This window comes from Ciconia boyciana, chromosome 1 (genome assembly GCF_034638445.1).
Source record: "Ciconia boyciana chromosome 1, ASM3463844v1, whole genome shotgun sequence".
NCBI classification, from domain to species: Eukaryota; Metazoa; Chordata; class Aves; order Ciconiiformes; family Ciconiidae; genus Ciconia; species Ciconia boyciana.
The window spans coordinates 143,252,895-143,275,606 of NC_132934.1; the positions used below are offsets into that span (position 1 = coordinate 143,252,895).

Below are 22,712 nucleotides of genomic sequence, written 5' to 3' on the forward strand. Positions count from 1 at the left end.
TGCTCACAAACCAAAATCTTTCCATTTTTAGGTTATATTAAACTTGATTTCTTTGTTGTTTAAAATAACTTCTGAATCAAAATGCGTATCCAACGTTTATGAATGCAGGTTGGATAGTTCAATACCTTCCCCAGACGTTTTAAACACATCTTTGATGACATAAAGTTATCTCAAGGTGTGAGAGCGACGTCAGGTGAAAGAGAGTAGGATTGCAACGTCTCAACAAAATGTTCATTAGAGGAAGATTTTCTTTTGTCAGATGATAAAGTAGAAAAAAATTGTCGGATCTGTGGGCTGAATGTCACCAACCAAAGGAGCCTGTGATCAGAGGGCAACTCTTCTTTCAGCGGTTTACACTGTAGCCCCACCTGAAAAATGAAGATTGGACATTCAGCTTTTCCACCACGGATGCCCTTTGCCAGCTCTTCTCAGCTTTTTTTGCCCCAGTCCTTTTGAGGCACCAGGTGGGAACCTCGTATTCCCAGAGAGGTATAGACAGCCTTCCCCGTTTGCCTCTCTCCCCATCTCCAGAAGGCTGCAGGAGCACTGACCTGATGCTTTAGTTACACCCCGCCATAGAAACAGAGGAAAATAAGCGACTCTCAGACCCTGAGGGCACAAACAGCCTTCACGGCCCTGACTGGCCTCCTGCAGAGCATCCCGGGCTGTGCTCCAGCTGGATCTCCTCAGTGTAACCCTGCCCAAGCCTTCCCCCACCGCCCGGCCAGCAGCAGCCACCCCGCATCCCGCTATGGCAGCCCCAGGCCGAGGCTTTCTGAAGTGCCAGGGGATCCCACATCTCTCAGAAATGCCTGTGAAGCTTCTCCACACACTTCCTGCGTTTCACTCATGTCTCAGTCGTTAGTCCCGTTATGGAACAAATAACATGAGTTAGAGGTTTAAATTGACCTCTGTGGCAGCTAAAGGCCAGGGCCGGGCTGTTCCCGAAGAGCCGGGAGCCAAGGGCAGCTGCAGGGGAGCCCGAGCCATCGCCTCCCCAGTGGCGGGCACGCACAGAGGGGCGGTGATGGCAAATGGGCCCCATGGACGAGCCAGCCATCATCAGATGAAAACAAGGCAACCAGCCTGGCCCAAGGCCAAGCCCGGAAGCCCAGCCAGCCATCCAGGCTCATGGCCGGGGCAGGCGTGCAGGGATGCAGCACAGGCCGGGGCAGAAGACCCACCCAGGCCAGAGCTGAAATGGAGGCCCCAGCCAGAGGATACGTGGGGATGGCCCAGGTGAGGTTGATCTGGGCCACACAGGCTGGTTTCCACACACAGGGCCATGACAGCCAGTCACCTCTGTGGTGGCAGAGACCTCACATTATGTAACTTCCTTCATAAAGTGACGTACATCCATCTTCTGGGCACGTTATGGCTTCCTATACTTGTCCTTGATGAAGAACATTCATTACCAGTATCTTTTACAGACCAGTGAGGTTGTTTAGGACAAGATCTTTCAAATGGCCTCATCCCTGACCTATTTCTGCCCCCACTGAAATTGTTTGTAAAATTCCCATCTGCTCCAGCGCTAAATCAACTCGGAAAGCTGGAAACCAATTTGGTCTTACCATGTGGTTTGAAACAAAGTCTCTTGTTCTTATAAGCGGAGTAGGCCGCTATCGATCCAACAATTAATATTACAAAAGCAGAAATTATGGGAGATGTAACTCCAGCTATTAATCCTGAATCTGTGGAAAAAGAGAAAGATTTTTTTCGTAGGCACTGAAATGGTTTGACTTAAGCATATTCTCTACTAAGGTGTGCTTTTCCCAAACTATGAGAATTGTTTGGTGAAACATTGGAGATTCATTAAATAGAATTAAGCAGAAGACTAGTAATTATGTTACATTACAGCTGGTGTGAAAACGGTGTCTTAAAGCCTGATTTAGTATATGTACGACATTTATAAGGCTAACATTTTCTTACTATTTTATGATGGTCAGAAAAAAATTATAGAATAAATTATTTACTATACCCGTGTTTCCTCCATGATTGAAATGATGCTCCTCGTCTCCTGGAATAGAGGGTGACGTTTCATCAATGAATGTTTTTCATCTTGTTTTGGGAACAAAGTCTTTACTCAGCAAAGTGTGATTTCGTACAGAAGGTGAAAGGGGGTGGCTCGGCAGGACTGCAAGAGAGGAGCTCCCCCTCCAGTCCTGGCTGACAGCTGTGCTGGCCGGAGGAATAACCGTCCATCCTCCTGACACTTTGGTTTTGAAGAATATTATCTTCTAAAAAAAGGATAATACTTAGCAGTCTACATCAAGCTGATTTCACAGGGAGTGGGAGGCCAGTATACTCTAGCTATTCTCTACTGCCAGATAATCAGATGATTTATCAATAACTTAAGTCAAGATCATAGGCCCGGTGCATCTACTTTCAGTTCTTGGCAGAAGCCCCATACTTTGGGACTGTCCTAGCTGAATTCAAGGGGATTAATCCTGCAAGGTTCTGGCATATGCCAGAATGCTACAAAATGTTTAGGGATATGTTTCAAGTTTGAGCTTCAGGCTCAAAGCCATGGTTTGTGGAAAAGGATAACTAATCTAAATAAAAATAGCAGAGTCTTGTCCTATACCTTCAGCGACAAACAGATTACACCTAAAGCAAGCTGATTACCAGCCAGCTCGGAGTTACTGGTTACTTGTTATGAGTTACCTGCAGCTCGGGGAAGCTGCAAGGAGAATTGGCAAATACTACCTGTTATGTGTGGTGGTAAAGGCTTCCCATCAAGGAGATCTGAGTCATCAAAGCCTCCTGCAAGATAAAGATTAGGATTTCTGTTGCAAAATTATCTGAACAATGGTAACCCCGTCAGATCCCTTGTCCAGTCTTTTTGTAATGTATTAGGGAGGGGTGAGGGACCTTTGAAATCCCAGCTTCGACATGGAGGATGGGACAGGTGTCTTGCACTGAATGGTCACCTATTCAAATTCACCTGGAAGCTGGAGTACTAAAACTGTTGGTGTCTACTCATTCTGCATCTGTATTGGCACCTGTGGGATGTGTGGGCTTGAGCTCTGGGTAGCACAAGTCCTTATATAGTATGGACATCTCAAATCCCAGCGGTTCCCGGAGTAGGCATTCAGTGGGTCCTTTCCAGGAAAGACTCCAGAAGGACTCCAGAAGGACCTGTCCACGGCTCATCACTACAATCATACCATGGGATACATGGTGGTAGCTGGGATAGATGTGCCACTTCCACTTTATTGAAATGGGTGTCTGGGACCACACTGAAAAGCAATACAGGCTTACATCCATCTCCCCAGTCCCACCTGTGGTATGCCCCAGGGCCATCTCGTATGCACATCTCAGGATGGATTTGAACATAGGCTTATCCACGCCCTGTGGCTAGATGTCAAATTTGAACCTTAGCATGGTTCAGTATATACATACTCAAAATGAAAAGGCAAACAAGATGAGTGTTAGTCTCATGCCACTTAGGAGTCAACATCCCACATTTTGGGCAGACGGAAAAGCTTTATCGTACCAACACTAAAACTCAGAAAATCTTTCCAAACACTGGGTCAGGAACAGTGATTACAAAAGGGAGATGGAGGGAAGGGATGATAAAAACTATTAATAAAGAAATAAGAGAGTAAACTATTCAATATATCTGCTCTGAACAGCTCATAGTGCTAGATTTTCTTAGGAGAAAATATTCTTACCAGAATTACTATGGCTTCCCGGTCGTGGTGGAAGACGTGGGTATAAAGGTTTTCTTGGGATGTCACCTATTGATAATTAATATTGTTAGATGGTTGGACAGGCAAAACTGAGAGCTGTGAATAAAGAGTATGATAACCTGAGATTTTATACCTATTTCTAATTTGTCCTCTGGTGAATTAAGAAAAAGACCTTGTCACTAGTTAAAAAGTCTCAAGCACTGTATCAAGAAACAGCTAGCTACTAAAACTAATTAGAAAGAGAAAAGGGAATATTTTCAAAATGAAAATGGGAGAAGAATTCACAAAAATGTTGAAGGAAAATATTTCATGTCTTTCTGGCAAGTGCTAACATTGTACAATGCTGGCAGCTGGGAAGCACAGTGTGTTACTGTAGGTGTCAGTGGTGCAGTTACGCAGAGCCGACAGAGAAGCTGGTGTTCTGGGCTGGACAGGAGGCAACAGGTTATCTCTGTGCCATCAGCAGGTATTACTAAGATCTGGAGATTAGTTTCATCTAACAGATGCCGAATTCATCTAACGCATGATGAATTTTCTACTCTTGAACAATGCAAAACGAACTTAGACTTCAGCTTTGTTGTTTTGGACTTTGTGCTGGTATTTGACCTTAATTTGTGCCAAAGTTTTAGGAACAGATGCGTTGGGTAGAGCAGGAGATCTGATGACTAATAGCAGTTTCCAAACTGCACACATGGTGCTGGAGTAGCAAGAGGTGACTCAGGGCAAAACCTGCCAAAGTTAACGCCCAAGGCTGTTGCTCTGCGTATATAGAGTAGGTCCCCTCTTGCCACCCTTTCTCCAACCAGTTCAGTTGCATATTTAACTGTTCGCATAGCCAGACAGTGAATTTAGCTCTGAATAAATCGAAGTTAGGTCACAGAAATAAATACCATTTTCTCTTCCTCTCCTTAACCTTTCTTTCACCTTCAATATATGCCAGATGACCTTTTATCATGTTTTCTTCTTGCCTAGCTGCTAAATATAATGCTTCTGTTTGTGAGTAATGCTTCGGTTCTGATTCAGCAAATTATTTAGGTATATGCCTTACTTCAGGCAAGTTTAACCTACTGCAGTCAGTGGATTTTAGGTAGAGTCTTAAAGCTTTGCTGAATCAAACTTTGCCCAATTAATTTTATTCAATAGAAGAAGAGACTTGTTCTGTTCCAGAAATGTGTGTAACGAACTAAGACTCACCATGGCACAAAAGCAGAAAACTACCGATCCTGTTATTCATTTCTGTTATAATGCTGCACTTATTCAGTCTTCTCTAAGCATAACAAGATATATTCTATGGCACAGCTAGTGAAAAAATAATGTCTTCAGAACTATTGATAATGAGGTACATATCATTAATCCCATATACCATGAATGAATGTCAATTAAGAACCTGAAGTGAAAATGGAACAAAGAAACAAAAACTGAGGGAAACATCATTTGCCATCCTCTGAATGAAAAGGTGGGGTTTAGTGAAGATACTTAGGCTACTCATTAATAATTTAATCAACATACTAAACCCTTCCTCTCATAAAAGTACTCATTAAAAACTTGCAGGAATGGAACAATTAGTCCGGGCAGGAAGAAATGACAGTATAAACATGGGAATTATAAACAAAATTAGATTCAGCTTTCTAAAGTGTGGACTAACATGTCATTCAAACACAGGCATGAAATGCCACAGGGGAACCTGGAAATGCGGAAAGTCCTGGAAATGGGAAAGAACAATGCAAAAGATATGATTCTCTCAGACTGAAACCTGAGTAAACCAGACCACTGTGACTGGAGTCATAATTCAGAGCTTCTGTGCAATGGCCTGAGAAGTAATTTTTCTTTTGTGTAGCCTTGATTCAAGTGGAATTTTAGGCTTTGATTGAATACTACTTGCACTTTAGACAATTTCAGTGTGCAAGAACCTTTCTAGAGTAAATCACATCCTTGCTATACCTCCAAACACGCTAAACAAAATGTGGTGGAAAAATTCTCAAAGTCAAGGATTTCATATGTCTACACAGCTCAGCGCAGTACGGTGAATACTTCCTGGGTCAGGTCTGGATGTTATAGAAATACCTGGAAGTTATAGCAGTTTACAACAGCTTGACTGCTGCAAGCCCAAGCTATATCATATCCATCAGTGCTCATCTCTGAAACATTCCTTCCAGCGTTTCTGATTTGGCATCAGCAGAGCTACAACAAGCTCACACCTCTCTCTATCCACTGTTACCTCTGATTCCTAATCTTAGGAAGACTCATTTCTGGTAGCTGGAGAAACTACTGCCATCAGCTGTTGTCTTCAGCCTTCTGCCAGAGGCCACCACCCTGAACCATCACGGCTGAATGGGCAGTACATCCTCTCCCCAGCCATGACCGTGGTAGCCTGGCATGGTAATGTAAACCGTAGCTGACTTTGGTTCACACAGGTAAGTCAGCCTGCAAGCTCCCATAGCTGGCAACCAGACACAGCCCGTCCTGCTGTGTACGTGTACATGGGTAGAAATGGGGTACGTGTACATGAGTAGAAATTACTCCCATTACTACAGTTCCTCCTACAGTCTTGAAATCTCTTTTCACAAATTAGGCAGACTTCAGAAAAAGACTACCAAAAAACCCCCAACCATTATATCTGAGAAAAGAAGAGAGTACTCACCCCCACCAAAAGCATCTCCCAAATGCAGATCATTGTCTAAAAATTAAAAGGAGGAAGATGTAGAGAAGTGAGTACCACACCATTCTTGAGGGAAGTGAGATGTTAGTTTTTAATAGAAAATATACAACTGAATGTTTGACAAGCAACTGTTTTTCAGGTCAGGCCCACAAATTCAAATAAGGTATTCCACTTTTCTTGAAAACTTGTATAGAATGTAATATTTTCCACAAAGTAATTGACAAAAGAGATCATATTTTCCACTCAAAATATGAAGGATTTATTCCTGCTTTAAATAAGCTCAGAATAAATCTCATAGTGGAATCATGATCAGTACCTCTTTAATGTATGTGTAAGTACATGAATAAAATTAGCTATTTTAAAACATTGAAAAGTATTTATTTTTTAAATATACTTATTTATTAGCATTTATATCTGTGGTTAAAACTGTTATATGCATGCTTTGCTTAAGTGTAATTTGTTGAACTGCAAAAACTGAATACCCATTTCAAGAACAAATACTGGGAAGTAATAATCCTACTTAGGGAGAGAGAATTGAATCAACTAATTTATGTAAGGGTCATGGTGACATAAACATTTTTGCTTCAAGCAATCATAGGCACCTGTCTGAGGTTGGGTGACAGTCTGTTTTTCTTTGGCTGAGCTATAAAGGTTTAAAAATATACTTAGATATCTGCATGTGCATGTTATGCAGTGAATCAACAGGCTAGCGCCATTCTCCCAGCAGCATACACGTGTCTTGCTGTACCTGGGATGGAATTTTCCATCCAATAAACAATTTGTCAATGAGCTGCAGATGTATAAACAAGAGGAACCCCATTTCCAATGTGCCGGTGTGGATATGAGTATATGGGTGATATTTTAGGGTGTGTATGGAATGACGGTGAGCTCTGAAAGGTCACTGAGTAATAAGCAGAAATATATTAGATGGATGTTAGAACTCCAAGGATCCCTTTCTTTCTCCTTATAAATGTGGAGTGCTGGAATGAATCAGAAGGGGCAGCAAAATCTACCCAAATTTTGATACCAATGCTTATTGCCACAGAAAATTAGATAGACACTCAATTAAATATATTTTTTTTCATTGTAATTGTATCAGAATTCCCAAAACCCAGGAAAATCCATCCAAACGCATCATGGTGCGGAAGTCTGCCTTCATGTGTTCTTTATATCCAGAGGGAGTGGGAAGCTGCTTTTGCACAGTATCTAGTATCATTTGTGTAATGACTCAGAAATGCTTTGATGTCACCAGGAAATCATGCAGGAAAATAATCAAATTCATGACTCGGTTTGTTCTTGTCAAGCCAGGTGTTGATCCTGTCTGTGTCTGGCCAGCAGAGAGTTGCATTTCAAAAATACCTTTATGTGTCAAATACTAACACTGTAAGAAGCAATAAATTGCAAACTGGATTCGACTTATTATTGAGATGAAGAATTCAGGTAAAATGCAGGGTTCCACTCTGGAGGACTCATGCAGAGATTTGTTGCAGAAATGCTAAGGTTGATATGAATGAAACATAAATGGAAATGCGTGTGTCTGTAGGGACCAGAAGAAACAGCAGAGCAAAGGGTTAAAAGAACAGACACTAAAGGTCATCGTTCACAGCAGTAAAACTGAGGAATGTGTTGTTTCTGTCAAAACCAGCAGACCCGTGCTCTGTGAAGACAACAGCACAGATGACTTGTCAGCAGAGGAAAAGCAAAAGGGCACTCTAAAACCAAAGGTTGCAGCTTATCACCTATTCCATTACTGTTCCTGTTTGCCCACCCAGAAAATAAACTGTAGGCTTAGTCTGTGTACCCCAAACAAGCAAAATCAGAGAGCAGGCAGCAACCTGGCCTAGGGTTCAGAGATGATGAAGTAAGTAAGATTATGAGGCAAAGGACCTGTCCATAATAGCTGATGACTCCTAAAGGGTATAAAAGATTTGTACATAAACTAGCTTGTCATTTCTGATCAAGAAGAACCACAAAGACAGGATAAGGACTCAGGAGCTGGCGTACCTTGTCCCATGTTGCACATGATGCTCACCAGACCACCTGAGCACACACATCTTGGTGCTCACGAGTATGTGGGTTTGAGTGTGTGGCTGAATTAAATCAATGGCAGGATGAATGTGGGTGGGTAAAATCAACTTAGAGATTTTGTAAATAAACATCACCTTCTCCTTCCATTAAGTTTTGTGTTGAACTTTGTTACACTAGATGGGAGGTGCCTACAGGAGAGCTTCAGCTCGGGCAGAGGTTTCTGTGTGGGAAGTGATGCCCAGAGGACATGGCCTGTACAGTAATTGGCCCCAGCTCAACCAAATTCATCATCTCAGCCAGCCTCATTTCTCAATGATACTGGCTGAATGAGACATAGAGGAAACCGTGAGGTTAAGACGAAGCATCAGGCAGATGCTAGGACATACTTTAGTATCATCTTTCTGCACATATTTCCAAATCCAGTAATTGATTTTTAACACTTTTAAAAAATTAGTTTTAATTGCTTTTAAAATCCCTGCAATCCTCTTCAGTGCTGAAAGAGATTCTAAAATGGTCTGAAAAACATGGAGTTCTTCACTCCCAAGAATTAGTGAAGTTGACTCAGATAGGGCAGATAACCATCCAACAGTCATATCTCTAACAGATTTAGGAGTCCCTAAAAATCAAATTCCTTTCACCTGACTGAGGCAGCTTCACTGTAGATAGCAGCATCCTGAGGTTACCTTTAAACATGACTGAGGACAGAGTCTCTTAGGGCACGATCCAAGTAACCTACTAGAAATGTCTGTATTAGGATGAGAACAAATCCACGTTTAGGGTGATATAAACCGTCCCTAGACATGCTGATTTCTCTCCACTGACTTTAAAGGAAGTCAGGACAGCTAGCTAAGTAGAGGGCAGTGACTTAGCAGTACTTTACAACCGACACTTCTAATCTAGGCTAGACACAGACTTTCTTTGCAAAATCCAGTGGGAAGGAAGAATGCAACCGTTAAAGGATTTAGTAGCTACCACATTTGCAAAATGCTGCCCTGTTTGTTCAAAGAGGGAGCCAGAGAATTGTGTGGAAAATGTAACTGCTTTCGTGTACCTAAAGACTTATTGCAATGTTTATCCAGAAACAGACTGAAAGTTGTTGTGTGGGCTAATATTATCCAGCATTTCCTGATTCAAGCATTTTGTTTGCTAGCCAGAAATTTATTTCAGTGTAGTTTAGCTGGAAAATCTCTATGTTATCATAAAATGTTCCATCATAAATGCATGTGTGGTTTTGTTGTTGTTTGGGGTTTGGTTTTTCCAGCAATAATGAGTGTTCATTGGAAATCTTCATTTGTCATCCTCAGGACTACAGCTAAAACCTTTTGGTCCTCTCCGCTGTTCAGAGCCTTTTTTCCTTTCTGACACAGGTCTTTGTGGCAATCAATACTAGAGAATATTAAGTAAATACATGGGGAGAAGAAAGAATCAGAATACCTTCTGATTATTTTCCAAGTCCATTATCAATCATCATAAATATTTATGCTAAAAGAAAAGGTAAGGGAAAAAAAAGTAGAAGAGCAGTTACCCATTTTTAGCAAGAGTCACCCATTGTTATACTCCCGAGGGAGTTCAGTACAGGCTGGAAAAGTGTGAAGAAGATCTTCAGGAAATAAAATGCCATCAGTGGCCAGTCATGCTCTAAAGCCTTACTGGAAGCAGTAAAGACATGTAATTGGTAATTGTCAAAAAAACACTTACTTTACATACAGAAGTCAGCTAGCATTCACATAAATGATCTCAGCTATGGCACATCAGCAAATATGATCAAGAATCTCATGGGAGACAGTTTCTACATATCTAAAATCAGCTATGACCCGTTGTCTTCGTTACTCACTCAGCACAGGCCTTGTGGGTCTTCTGATCACTGTAGGCTTCCTGGTAATTATGTCTTCTGTGGGACACAACAACATGCCAATAAACAACAACAGCTTACACTTTTTCAACTGATCCAAAGAAGGTATCTGCAAATCTAGAAAGCTGCATTCATTAAATCTTTATGTATCACGGCAGAAGCTAAAAATGAAGGGATATGTTTTCGAAGCCTTTTTTGTTTTGTTTTAAAGAAAATTTCAATTTTATGACAGAAACATTGAAATCCAACATTTCCCAGTTCTGTATATCTTTAACTTAAGTACTAGCCACTTCATATTCCAGGCCTCAAGGAAAAGGACTTAAGATTTATTATTGGGTCTAAATGCCATAGTAAAATAAGGATAGGAGATTTACCTACCTGGGTGATCAAGAGCGTCAGCTAAATCAAAATCATGTTGACCTAGAAGGAAGGTGACAGAAGGGAAGAGACTTAAGTCAGTGGGCGGGTTTCCATGACCTCCAGGTCTGAGGGCTCTGGACAGAGCCAGAACACCAGTAAGAGGCAAAAGAAAAATCCATCCAAACAGGAGCAGTCGCAGAGCAAGCTGTCAGCTGTTGTCCCTGCCCTGTGCAGTCCTGAATGACCACGCGAGATGGGCTCATGTAATTCAAAGAAGCTATTCGTTCAGGTAGCGCAAAGCTGCTCTCTCATGTTACCCATACTCAGCCACCATGCAAACATGCCTTTGAAGAACACAGGTTGCCTGTTACAGGGCACAGGGGCTATTGCCAGAAGACGGCTGAAAGCAGCATTCAGCGCATTGCTTGCAAACCAGAATCATTAGGTGAGAACATTTAACATCTCCATTATTGTTTTACTAGCTCAGCTTCAGAGATCAGCTTGACTGGCAAGCATGCCTTGTGATCACTTGTAACATGAATCAACTTTTTTTTTTTAATTCTTCCTGTAACGTGCCAGCAGTAAAAGATATAAAGATGTGTTTGCCTAATTTAGTTTATGCTGTACCTTCAAAAATCTGGAAGGGGAGACAAGAACCCTTCCTGTTCTGTGTTAGGTGACAATGATGTCATTAAATGTCACAGCAGGGCAATTAGCATCCTGACCTTTGAAGTTAGCAAGTAAATAAAACTGGAAAATGTTTAAAATGTATAAACTGAAGCGTACGACTTTGAACTGAACACACACAGTTATTCATGTGAGTTTTACTTTCCGCTCTCTACAGTCTGCCACTTTCCTTTTAATATACAGCCTTCATGAAACACCTCTTTGCAGAGTATGTATCCATTAGTTTTCATCCAGACCGAAACTTCACCATCCTCATGTTTGCACACCAAATATAAGATCAGCCTGCACAAACCTGCAAAAAGTCACAACGTGCCATGGCTTCCCTAAGCAGAAATGTTTTACTGTGCTCTATCGAGTAAGCCTCTCGATCTGCATATATTATCCTGTCTGAAAGCCTTAATACCTAACTCTTCGATGAAGTGTTTTCTTGAACACTTCACAGCAAGAAAGGCATCATTGTTCAGGTGGGGAAACTGAGGAACAGAGAGAGGCCATCAGAGGTTCTCCAGCACGACAGAGCTCTGAGTTCAGCTCAGCCCTCTCTTCTCGGCAGGTGCTGTCCATCTTCATGGCATTCTTCACATTAATTACTGTTCCTGAATAATAGCTCTCGCCTGTGTCAAAGAGCTACTGGAAAGATTAATTATCAGTGGTAAAACACTGTGTGATCCTCAGATAAAAATCAGCGCAGGAGCATAAAGTAGAAACGTTTTGATTCCCATGACGATTTTCACGTAAGTGTGAACTTAATTATAGCTGGTGTCTGATGGAAAAGATAAAACAAGGCTGGAATGCAAAATAGCGAATGGCTTCTAAAGCAAAACTGCCCCTATAAAATGTTATGACAAACCTGTGTTTGGAAAGGAAAAGCAGATAACGGCATAAAGCTTTCCCATTAATATTATTAGAGTAGCATTTTATCTCTTATTTGAACTGATCTTGGAGTGTCACCTCGTCTGACCACCTCTCCTTCCCCTGCCCTGGCCACTCAGCCAACGTAGCTAAGTCCAGTAACCTTTGGACTGGGTCCTTAGAAGGACAATACTCCAAGACCCTGACAGGTTATTTTTTTATATGAATCCATTAAAATACATGAATACATAAAATTGACAAGTGGCTTCCCCAAAAGATAGTCCCTGCCGGAGCCCTGAGGACAGCCCCAGCCCTTACTGGCCCTGAGCCCCTGCCCATGGGCTGTCACTGCCATGCTGCTGCTCAGCCATGGGACCATTTCATGCCAGTGCAGACCCCTACCCACAGGCTCACATCCTGGCTTTGCCTCAACTTCCTTTTTTTTTTTTTTTTTCAGATTATATTATTTCTCAAATTATATTTTTCTGAAGCATTTATTCAGTGCCAACAATACGAGCAACTTAAGTTTGACTGTCCTTTGATTCTGTCCTCTGGATAAATCTTCATTCTTGATTGGCATCCTGAGTGCTGAAAGAGGCTGTCTGACCTGAGCCCTGCTGCTGCAGGATACTGCCGGCAGAATTCAAACCATTTCTCGTCAGAGTGAGTCATCAGAAATAATTCTGTAACACCGAAGAGCTGTTGGCCAAACCAGCTCCTTTGTTACAGGTCCTGACACGCAGAACTAGTGATATGGAAAGCAGCTACCAAAGTCCTAATGCGAGAATGTGACAAAATTGTCTTGTGAAGGACGGCTCTGGAAAACTTCCAGGTACAGTACTTCTTTGAAGTTAGGGAAAAGAAAAAAATAGAAGGAGGAATCTAATCAAAAGAGATTATGGAATTCAAACAAGGTGATGCAGATGCTTCCAACTGCATGAGAACCAAAGCAAACCAGCATACTGAAATAGTTACTAACATCTGCCCTTCTGGACAATACTGACATTTCCCTCTCCTCTTGTATGTCTGCTCTGTTATCAGAAAAAGTGGGAAAAGACAAGAGGTGTTCTTTTGAGACAGCAAGGGAGAAATAGAAGACAACTACAGAAATTTTAAGGAGAGAAAAAAGAAGCCTGAAAATCCCCTGCAGAAATTATTCAGATTGGTTTTTTTTAAATTATTTCTCATGATAAACCAAGTAATAAAATAAACAGACACCAACACAGAATGACTGATTGGGAGTAAGACAGGAATCTACATTGAAATCTCTTTGGCTATGTAAATATAAACCTTGACAGATGGGCATATTGTATGTGGACATCTGTGCAGCATGGTAAATGATATTCCAATAAACCAAAATATTGCTTGGACTTCCATCCCGACGTCCTCCAGTAATAACATCAAATGACTGTAAGGAGTAAGATTTTGTGGAGCAGAATTGTAAGTGCTCGTTACCATTTCTGAGACTGCACCTAGACATTTTAAGAACCTAATTTGGAAGGATAACAGATGGTTAAATAGCTGAACAGCCTAGATTTCACCCGCAAAATGGTGGGTCTAAAAAAAAAAACACGTTGGAGACTCGGAGAATATTTAGCTCAATAGGAACTGCAGTCACTTCAGGGAACTCTGAATATAAATGACAACGGAAATAAATTAGTCAAGCTTCTTCACAGAACAAACAGACTGAAAGAAATTCATTTTCCACATGTAAAAATGGCCTTTTTTTTTGACCAGCTTCCATAATAGAAACAGCTGGAAATATACTGATGAAAATGAGAACGAAAGAAATTTTAGTGGGGAGAAGACAGCTTTGTTCTTTGGGGTTTTTTATGTGGTTGGGGGTTTTTGTGTGTGTTTTTTGTTGGGTTTTTTTTAACCTGGATAAAGTTATGAAGAGATTCAGCTATGCAGGAGGTATTATCTCAGAGCTATCTCTGTTATTACTGCTTTGGGCTGGTATGCTATTTCTTGGCATCACTTCTAGCCTTTCTTCTGGGAGTATCCCTGTTTTTACATAGAAATACAGTTATTGTAATAGTGCTTTTTGTTGGGTGGTCCACAACAATTCATAACAGAGAATTTGAGAAAATGCTTATAAGCTCCTACCTGACACCACAGAACAGTCCTTATCTGCAAATGAGAAAATGCTAAGCTAAGAAAGCAAGCCTTCCAGATGGATATACAGTTTGTATCGCAAAAGGACCTGTTTTAATTATGTTTACACTAGCTGCTCAAACACAATGATCTATACAACCAGCAGGACTTTTGCTGGCACTGCCAGTCTTATTTGGGATGTAATTCCCTCGTCTCCACCCAACACATGTAACTGTGCCTATAAAAATCTGAAGTGTAGAGCTGGCCTAAACAGCTAACAGTAGACTTCTCTGTAGCAGCCAGACTGGAGAGAATAGACTCCATAAAGTCGAGCAACAAAATATAGTAGCTTAAATTTCAAAGTTACTACATTTATTTTTACAGGCATCATTCTTTCGGGTAGGACATTTGCTTTCTCTAATGCCCATACTTTCTATGAGCCTTTTAAATATAATGTGTGGAAGGCTGGTGATATAAAATCCTTGTTAGTCCACCTGCTCTACTATGGAGACTGTTACGGTTGCTGTCTGCCACAGAGATACTGAGCCAGCTTTTAGTAAGTTCCCTTGAATATATGACACATTCTGCTGAACCATCACAGAGCTGAGGTCATCTTACCCCACCAAGGCAGTCCCCTGCAAAGTCGTGTCCTCGGACACATGCGCATTTAGTGTTCGCAAACTTTTGCCCATATTGGTTTTCTGAAAACATGACCCAAATATCCAGTCACTAAAATGCAGACAGCAGCGTCTTTTGCCTATGGTTGAATTTGTGACCTAAATGTTAAACAGATCAATCACCCTTTAACTGTGAGCTGATTGATCACAAGGGTCTGAGGTCCCACCGTTTTTGAGGAGGATTTACGAGGAACAAGGCTGGATTCTGCAGGTGGATGTTACCTGTTTGTCATTACGACTGTAGTCAGAAGTTTTCTGACAAAAGGCTACCATGGCATCACTCCGCAATTTTTAATCTCCATAAGTAGGCTCAGTCCTGCGCTTGATCCATATGAACAAAGCTTGTGGCCATTAAAATGACACACATTTAAATAAGACAGTATGAATTTTGCTCAATGAGAGTCAGGTTATGCGGCAAACGAAATGAACTTCTCCAGCATTTAATATGCATAGTCTAGTATTAAAAATGAAGCTAAGATCTGTGAGAAAATGTGTCTATATGTGTATATACATGTGTGTGGACATACATCTTAAATGCATATATGCACATGTATGTTAGATAAATCCTTTTGTCATTTATGTCATTAAATTAATGGGCTTTGAGTGCCTTGCTAGCAGTTATATTATTGGGATGAGATTACCTGTGTTACGAATAAATTGCAAGCAACTAACTTAGAAATGTGAGCTAGACAGAAAGGGAAAATAAGTTGATTTTACATTGTTTAAAAACAAGAACAGAAATTATTTCTTCAGTGTAATTAAATAAGAATTGTTTTGTGAATACAATGAGCTTAAAACATTATGAAGCTGGCAGAGACTGAGGAAGAAGTGGGTGACTCACAAATGAGAACAAAAATTTTCTAAAAAGGAACAATATGGTACTGAAATCGCTCATGGGACCCATTTTATGTTCTTTTTAGCTGAAATGGTAAGTTATTCTTTGTCTAGATAATTTCTGATTATTACACAATCATGAGACATATTTCCCCTGTAATGAGAAAATAGGATGTATTCTCCCAGGTATGTGATTCAGAACATACCCGTTTACTGGTCCAAATTTATTCAGGAAGCAATTATGTTTGTTTAAAGGAAATTACTCATGTAAGAAAAGTTGTGGGAGAACATAAAGGTTTACGCCCCAGAGTGGACACTTTGGACAAAATCTCAATGAGTGGGTACTATTTCATTGACGTAATACTCTCATGATCCATATATCCTGACGAGGTTACTGTAGCTTTTTCTTCCATCGTGGCCCTTTCATTCCATTAACAATGATTGCCATTACAACCCCTTGATGCTGGGGTGGAAAATGAGTATGCTTTAAAATCTGTAATTAAGAACTAAGTTCCAGTCCATAGACCAGAGCATATGGACCTGATTATTGGCTTCATGTTTTTTTCTAGGCCACTTCTGTTTATAGTTTGAATTCAAGGGAAATTAAAAGGTCTCTCTCACTTATTCATACAATAACACATTTAAATAATTACCAGCAAATAAGATGCACTAATAAAGCAAGAGTGGCAGTACTGCTTTAGGTCTGTGCAGCACGGTCTCATCAAACATGAAAGAAAATCTTCTAGTTCGATGGTGTTTGCTTTGCTGTGGACAAACAACAGCTCTTCAAAGGTAGCTGCTGCTCTTTATTATGTGATATGCCCTGCATACATAAAATAAAACATATATAATTTTCTATATTTTGCTTCAGAGTGAGTGCAGAAGAAGCTGGTGTGTGCTGTAAAATTACAGGCAGAGCAAAGGAGTTGGGATCTCCGATGAAGCAGCACCATATCTCTGCACATCTTACTGAAACTCAGATTTTCAGCTTTGTGCCACGAGGAAGCAGAGCTTAGGCCATGGCCTGGGCTGTCCAGCCAAAACTTCTCTCTGTCCCTGTGTGGTTCGTGAAGCTGTCAGCCCTTTTCAGCTATTTGGTCTGAGCGTGTCAGGCTTAATGACAGTCACATTACATGAGAACTGTACACGTAGATAGGCTCAAACAAGAGACATATATGAGTGTTCCTACTGAAACCCTATAGTGTGGCACAAGCAACAGCTGTGTTGGGCTCTCTGAGTGACCACTCACTGCCTAAGTACCAGCTGGCTAACCCACACTTTCCCCAGCTGGTAGTTTAGAGACAACAGAAGGAGCTGAAGATAACGCGGGAGGTCAGGGAGATGCCAAGCTTTGTTATTTCTGTTGCTCACAGAGTGTCTTTTAATGTCCTCATCCCACCTTCATCCCAAGTACGCTGGTAAAATACACGCAAAATACCTTATCTCTTCAGTATGGGTAGCACAGTTCTCAGTAGTGCTATTCTGTAACTAACATCGAGTTGAATTTGTTTCAGAAATTCTGTTGTATAACTAATCCTGTGCCCCCTGAAGTCACGGTAGCCCATTGGCATGATTATTTATGTTGCTTCCAAGGGGGTTAGTGACACTGCCAAATTGAAGTGGATGATCAGGGTGTTTCATACATGTTCTTTGCTTGTGTGTTTAAGATGCAAGACAGCAAAGAAGCAAGGCCTGCATCTTCTCTGTTTTATGCCATTAAGAATGTGCTTTCTGGACAAGAATAATGCTGGAAAGAGTTGCTGGATGTCAGCAAGCAGGTCTGTTCGGCAACAAAGTCTCTGCGGAATCTCAGGAGCCACCTCTCATCTCATTTGGATTAAAAGAGAAAAGCAATTAGGTTCCCTTTGCAGAGCGGAAGAAGCCTCTGCACATGCCACTGGAGTGCAGAGAGAAGCCTCTCTGAATGACCCTGGGCAAAGGGTGATGGAGCATCAGTTGGTATCTGAACTTCAAAAGCAGGAGACTCAGAAGAGGATCTGGCAGTTTAGCCTTCGGAGGGAACAGAAATCAAGAGTCTTGGCATGCAGAATGGTCTGCAAATCTGGGTTGGATTTCTGAACAAAGAGCCAGCCTTCTTTTTGTTACCATTGTTCTTTTTGTTACCATTTTGTTCTTTTTGTTATGCTCAGGAAACAAATGATCTGTACGATCTTTGCGAACAGAAGTATCTGGCTCATATCTCAATGGTAATCGGCAAGGTAGAGTTAAGGTTTTGATGCGGTATAGATTGTGGTCTGGGAGGCTTTGTTGCTGTTAACTCAGGACTGTTCCTGGTGTGAAGTTTATGCTCCTGGTTCCTTCACCACTAATGTTATAAGACCTAGGACATAAGGAGGGACTTTGCTTTAATTTGTCTGCTAATCTTAGTGCCTACTCTGGTCTTTGTTTTCATTTAATCTGGAGCATTGTTGCCCTTTGAAAATATTTTGCTGTGATTTAGCTTTTTAAATAAATTCCTCAGGAATTAAAAAATGCATTGATGACAGGCAAAGCTTATATAGTGGAAGTGAGACTTATATTTTCATAACCCATTCAAGCCCTTTTTTCAGTTGGGATGTCCTGTTTGCCTTCATGAGATATTGTACTACAGATCAGATTTTAGACAGTATTTTCCCATAACATTCATAGATGTCAGCCCCCCTGTGGAAAAGAAAGAAGTCTCTGATCAAAACAATCCGAATCTCTCTCCTCCTAACTACAAGGCAAAATGCCACAGAAAGGCATATTTTTATTGATTTTTAATCTTGAAAGAATTATGACATTTATTTGTTTATTTATTACCCTCAATAGGATGGAAAGGGATTGACAATCGCTGATGCAAATGAGGGAAAAATACATACTGAAAATAGGCAGTTTGGGCACTTCTACCAGGCTTGCAATGTGGCAGCAATGTTTGAAAAGTGAACCCGAGAAGCTGAGTAACCACACTGGTTGTTAGCTCTTTCCCAAGCTCTGATATTGCAACAGCGCTGCTGTTAGTGTTTCAACCAGTTCAGGTATGTCTGTTTATCAAACTGCAATCAGAACCTTGGATGATAGCACTGACATGCCTACAGATGATAACAGCTCTGGTATTGGGAGTGAAATAGTTTTGGCACCCAGCAACAGGAGAATTCATTGTCTGATATATCCCTGCTGATACCGCGAGTGCTTCGGCACGTACACAGGGACCTCACATGGAGTGACAGCAAGGACTGGAGCTTGATGGAGCAGTATAAGAAAAACAGGACTGTGTTTTTCATCTCTCCCATTCTGTCTTTTAACTCCAGTGAAAACTACGTTATTGATAAAACTAAGTCGCATAGTGTCTCAAATCCAAACAGGTCTGTAATGTGCTCCCCATAAAGTGCCTAGCTAATTAACCGAGAATACAGTTAGTTTTGAGTCAACATCTTTGTAAGCCTTAGCTGGACAGCGGTTCATGGTTTACTGGCTAGCAATAAATGCTATTCCTTTTACCTGCATAGCATGCAATACTTGATGCAGTAAAGTTAGTGTGTCTTAAACACCATCAACTTTTGTGCTGTCTTTGTTACTGACTAAACATGTGATCTATCAGTTGGTCTTAAAGACCATGGATATGGAGATTATATCTATATCAGGAACCTGAGGAGCATTTCTGAGCAGTCAGGTCTGAGTGAGCCGCTTTCCAGCTCCATATAGGATATAATCTCAGCTGCTTTCCAGCTCCGTGTAGGAGAGAGCCCTCAAGTTGCACTGCTTCCCCACTACAGGTACACACACCGGCGTACGGCCCAGATGGGACCTGCAGTATGTTTCAAACAGGTACATGATCTCAGTTACTGGGGGACTAGGACCTAAGCTGTGCCTTACCACTCCCTAAGTGGGCAGTGTAGACACAGCCAAAGCTGAATTACCACAGGTGAGCCGAGCCGCAGTCACTGACGTGGGATGTTAGCATGAACTTCAGTGGAAGAAGTTTCTATGAAGTTTCTTTCATTTGGATTGGGCTAAGAGCCACTCAGACAATTAGTTGTTGTAGCTCAACTTTATGGGAGACCTCACGTAACCTGCGTAAGCTTGGAAATAACAAAAGCCGAAGAGTGTGGATAAAAGTATGGAAGACTGCAGTGAGCATGTAAGATTCTGAACTATATCAGATCTCACTTCCATTGTGCAGTGTGGTCTTTGGTTATGCCACGCTTCTGTTGAGATGTGTCCATCAAGGTAGTCTAGCCAACTAACTGAAGATAGCCAGACATAAAAGAGATGCTAGATGGTAAGGGGAGTGATGTGATCTGGCCTGGCCGTGGTGGCATGGTAGTTTCTAGAAGCTATCACAGATGGTTACAGCTTAGATAAGAATTAAGGCTGTATATAAAAAGGTGAAGTATGCTATAGACATTCCTATCATAAGGACTTAGACCACCTTTTCACCAGCGTGGCCAAGCCCTTCTCATAGCATGTCTTGATTAGGACTGAGAAGTGTCCCCTGAACCATGGTAAATACTTTGATGATAAAATTCAGTGGCTGTTGCCATAGACTTAAAATAATTCATCCTGGTTTTCAAAGTGGATTAAATAGTTTCCAGAGTCATAAGACTGTGCCCCAAACCCACAGCAGCTTTCAGCAATGACTTCTTCCCCAAAGCAGGGCCTGAACTGGCTCTAAATTAGCACATGTAAAGCAAGAATGGTTAGGCTATCCTTGTAATTAAAGTGATAGAGTGTATGGAAATTGGCTTGCCCATGCTCAGATTGTTTGAACAGAAATATCCAACATAAGAGAGTCTCCCAGAACAAGAAAGTCTGCATGCCAGTGATGAGAGACTGTGTGAATCATCGCTGTTCACAACATACTCCAGGGCAGGCCAGCAGGGTCCTACTGCTCTGCTGTTTCTATGCCGTGTTACTAGCTGGAGACCTCCAGGTAATTCCTCATTTGTTAAAATGGAACTATGGCACTAATTTAAGGCAAGGTTTTTTCACTGCCCATCACTGCAAGATCTCCTAAGGACTCCATTTAAATCAGGGTGGTGGGGGGATGAGCAGCAGCAGCAGCTATTGTGGAACGAGTGGTTAATGACTGATTTCTTCCTGCAGTCAAACACTGTGCTACAAGTTTTTGAAGTAATGCTAATGTACAAAAAAAGAAAAGGTTACAAGTACACTACATGGCAGATGCACATGAGGATGATCCTATTTGGTTTGATATCGAAAAGTTTTACGCAATGTTTTGCTAAAAGAAAATTATGTTAGAGTAGAGAAAAACAACTCAATATGAAAGGACTACATTTTCCCAACTGCTATTCATTCATCAAAAAATACGTACAAAATGTATTCAATTCTTCATTAATCCCACATGAAACAAAAATATGTATGCTTGTGTGTGGATTTTATATATTCAGGAATATGTTGGCTAAGGTTAATAAGTTATTAATTTATAATTATTAAAGCAGGAGCACCAATATGAAAGCATGAGCATCTTTAAACTGAATCAGAATTTGTTTTTACAATGTAACTAATATGTTTCAAAATATCAATAACCAACAAAAGCTCTAAAAACTTGAACTTAGTATTTGACTAAGGATCTCTGGAAACTTTAAGTTCCCCTGGAAGCTCTCATTTTACAGCTTCCATTTAGAAAGTTTATACTCAAGTCCAAGCTTGTGAATAATTTTAGAGGAGCAACACTAAAGAGAAAATAAGAAATGATAACAAACAAACTCCAACTAGCATGGCTATTATGAGCAATCATCCAAAAGATATATATCTCTTTAGAAACTGCAGCAGTACTTATGTAAACACTCTTGAATGCTTCTCACAAAACAGTAGCAACAAAAATAATGCCAGCAAGAATTTCTAAATAAACAAGCATATTTTTTTAGGGGTTGGGGTTTAGGTGGTTTTTTTTGTTTTTTTTGTTTTTTTTTTTTCTTTTTTAATAATCTCTCCCTAGAAATAAGCTAAGGCAAAGGTCACTTACCTCTTACATGGACTAGAAGAAAGCCAAGGCACAAAAGAAGGATACTTCTGAATTTCCCCATGGTCTTCTGTGCAGTGCCTTGATTGCACTGGTTGTTTTTTTCCAAGTGATGACGGTAGACGTTGCAACTGCAGTGCCAAGGTTTGAGAGAGACACTTGGAATCAGCGGCTCTGTCCAAAGAGTTCCCTCACCATCACACTCAAGCACCGAGGAAGAGAGAGAAGTCCCTAAAAACCTCTTCTAGTACAAGACAAGTAACAAAAGCAGACGACTCCTTTACAGCCAAGCCGTGAGCAGCACCGTAGGTGCCACCCGCCCTCTAAGAAATCTATTTATCGCCCAGGCAGGGAGCATGGAGAGCCGGAGAACCAGCAGCAGCACCCAATGAGGAGGGAGCCAGCACGCCCTGAATCCACCTCCTCCCCAGAGGCAAAGCCAACCTGTTTGACATCCCCACCTTCAAAGCAGGGCGTTGTGCTGCGGGAGCTCAAGTAGCTTGTGAGAGGAGACCGTCTTTCTCTGAAGTGTACTTGAAAAAAATCTCTCAGATATACTCTGTCCTCCAAGTGCTGCTTCCCTGCTCAGTTTTTGGCTGAGCAATAACTGCTGATAAAGGCACTCCTGTCAGAGTCCTAACCGCTAAGTCAAGCTGCCGAGTGAGGGACGTGGAGGCCGAGAATCTGCTTTGCAGAGACTTGGGAATTGTCTACAGAGGGATGACAAAACCCCCTAATTTTATAAACTTAAAATGTGATGTCGGGCTACTGAACTGAAGCATGCTCAGCTCCCTGGCGGATGCTTATCTCCACAAAGTAAATGTTGTCTGTCATGATCTTTTCCATTGATCTAGATATATTCTTAAATATAAATATCCATGCATATCCTACACGGAGAGACATCTCGGATAGTGCCGAGCGTGAGAACACAAAGCTTTGGAAAATGAACAAAAATCATGCATCCATCCATCCATGAACACACTTTAAAATCACTAATGTGATTTAAATC

At 41.2% G+C, this 22,712-nt stretch overlaps 1 protein-coding gene across 1 annotated transcript; it reads right to left on the reverse strand.

The window, feature by feature from the left end:
• Positions 1 to 199: 199 nt before the first annotated feature.
• Positions 200 to 21,780, reverse strand: XG (Xg glycoprotein (Xg blood group)). The gene is made up of 9 exons (XM_072853119.1): positions 21,707 to 21,780; positions 10,610 to 10,651; positions 10,214 to 10,270; positions 6,334 to 6,369; positions 3,675 to 3,740; positions 2,707 to 2,763; positions 1,979 to 2,017; positions 1,572 to 1,691; positions 200 to 368 (listed from the first exon to the last, which is right to left on the reverse strand). Exons 1-9 carry the CDS (start codon positions 21,765 to 21,767, stop codon positions 352 to 354), a joined length of 495 nt encoding a protein of 164 aa, XP_072709220.1. The 5' UTR covers positions 21,768 to 21,780; the 3' UTR covers positions 200 to 351.
• Positions 21,781 to 22,712: the final 932 nt, after the last annotated feature.

Excerpts from the sequence above, each read along its gene's own strand:
- XG (XM_072853119.1), bottom strand. The coding sequence starts at position 21,767 with ATGGGGAAATTCAGAAGTATCCTTCTTTTGTGCCTTGGCTTTCTTCTA. Across the intron at positions 10,271-10,609 it reads TGACGCTCTTGATCACCCAG|AAGACATAATTACCAGGAAG; the intron begins GTAGGTAAATCT and ends TGTGTCCCACAG. Across the intron at positions 2,018-2,706 it reads TTTACCACCACACATAACAG|GAGACGAGGAGCATCATTTC; the intron begins GTAGTATTTGCC and ends CCTCTATTCCAG.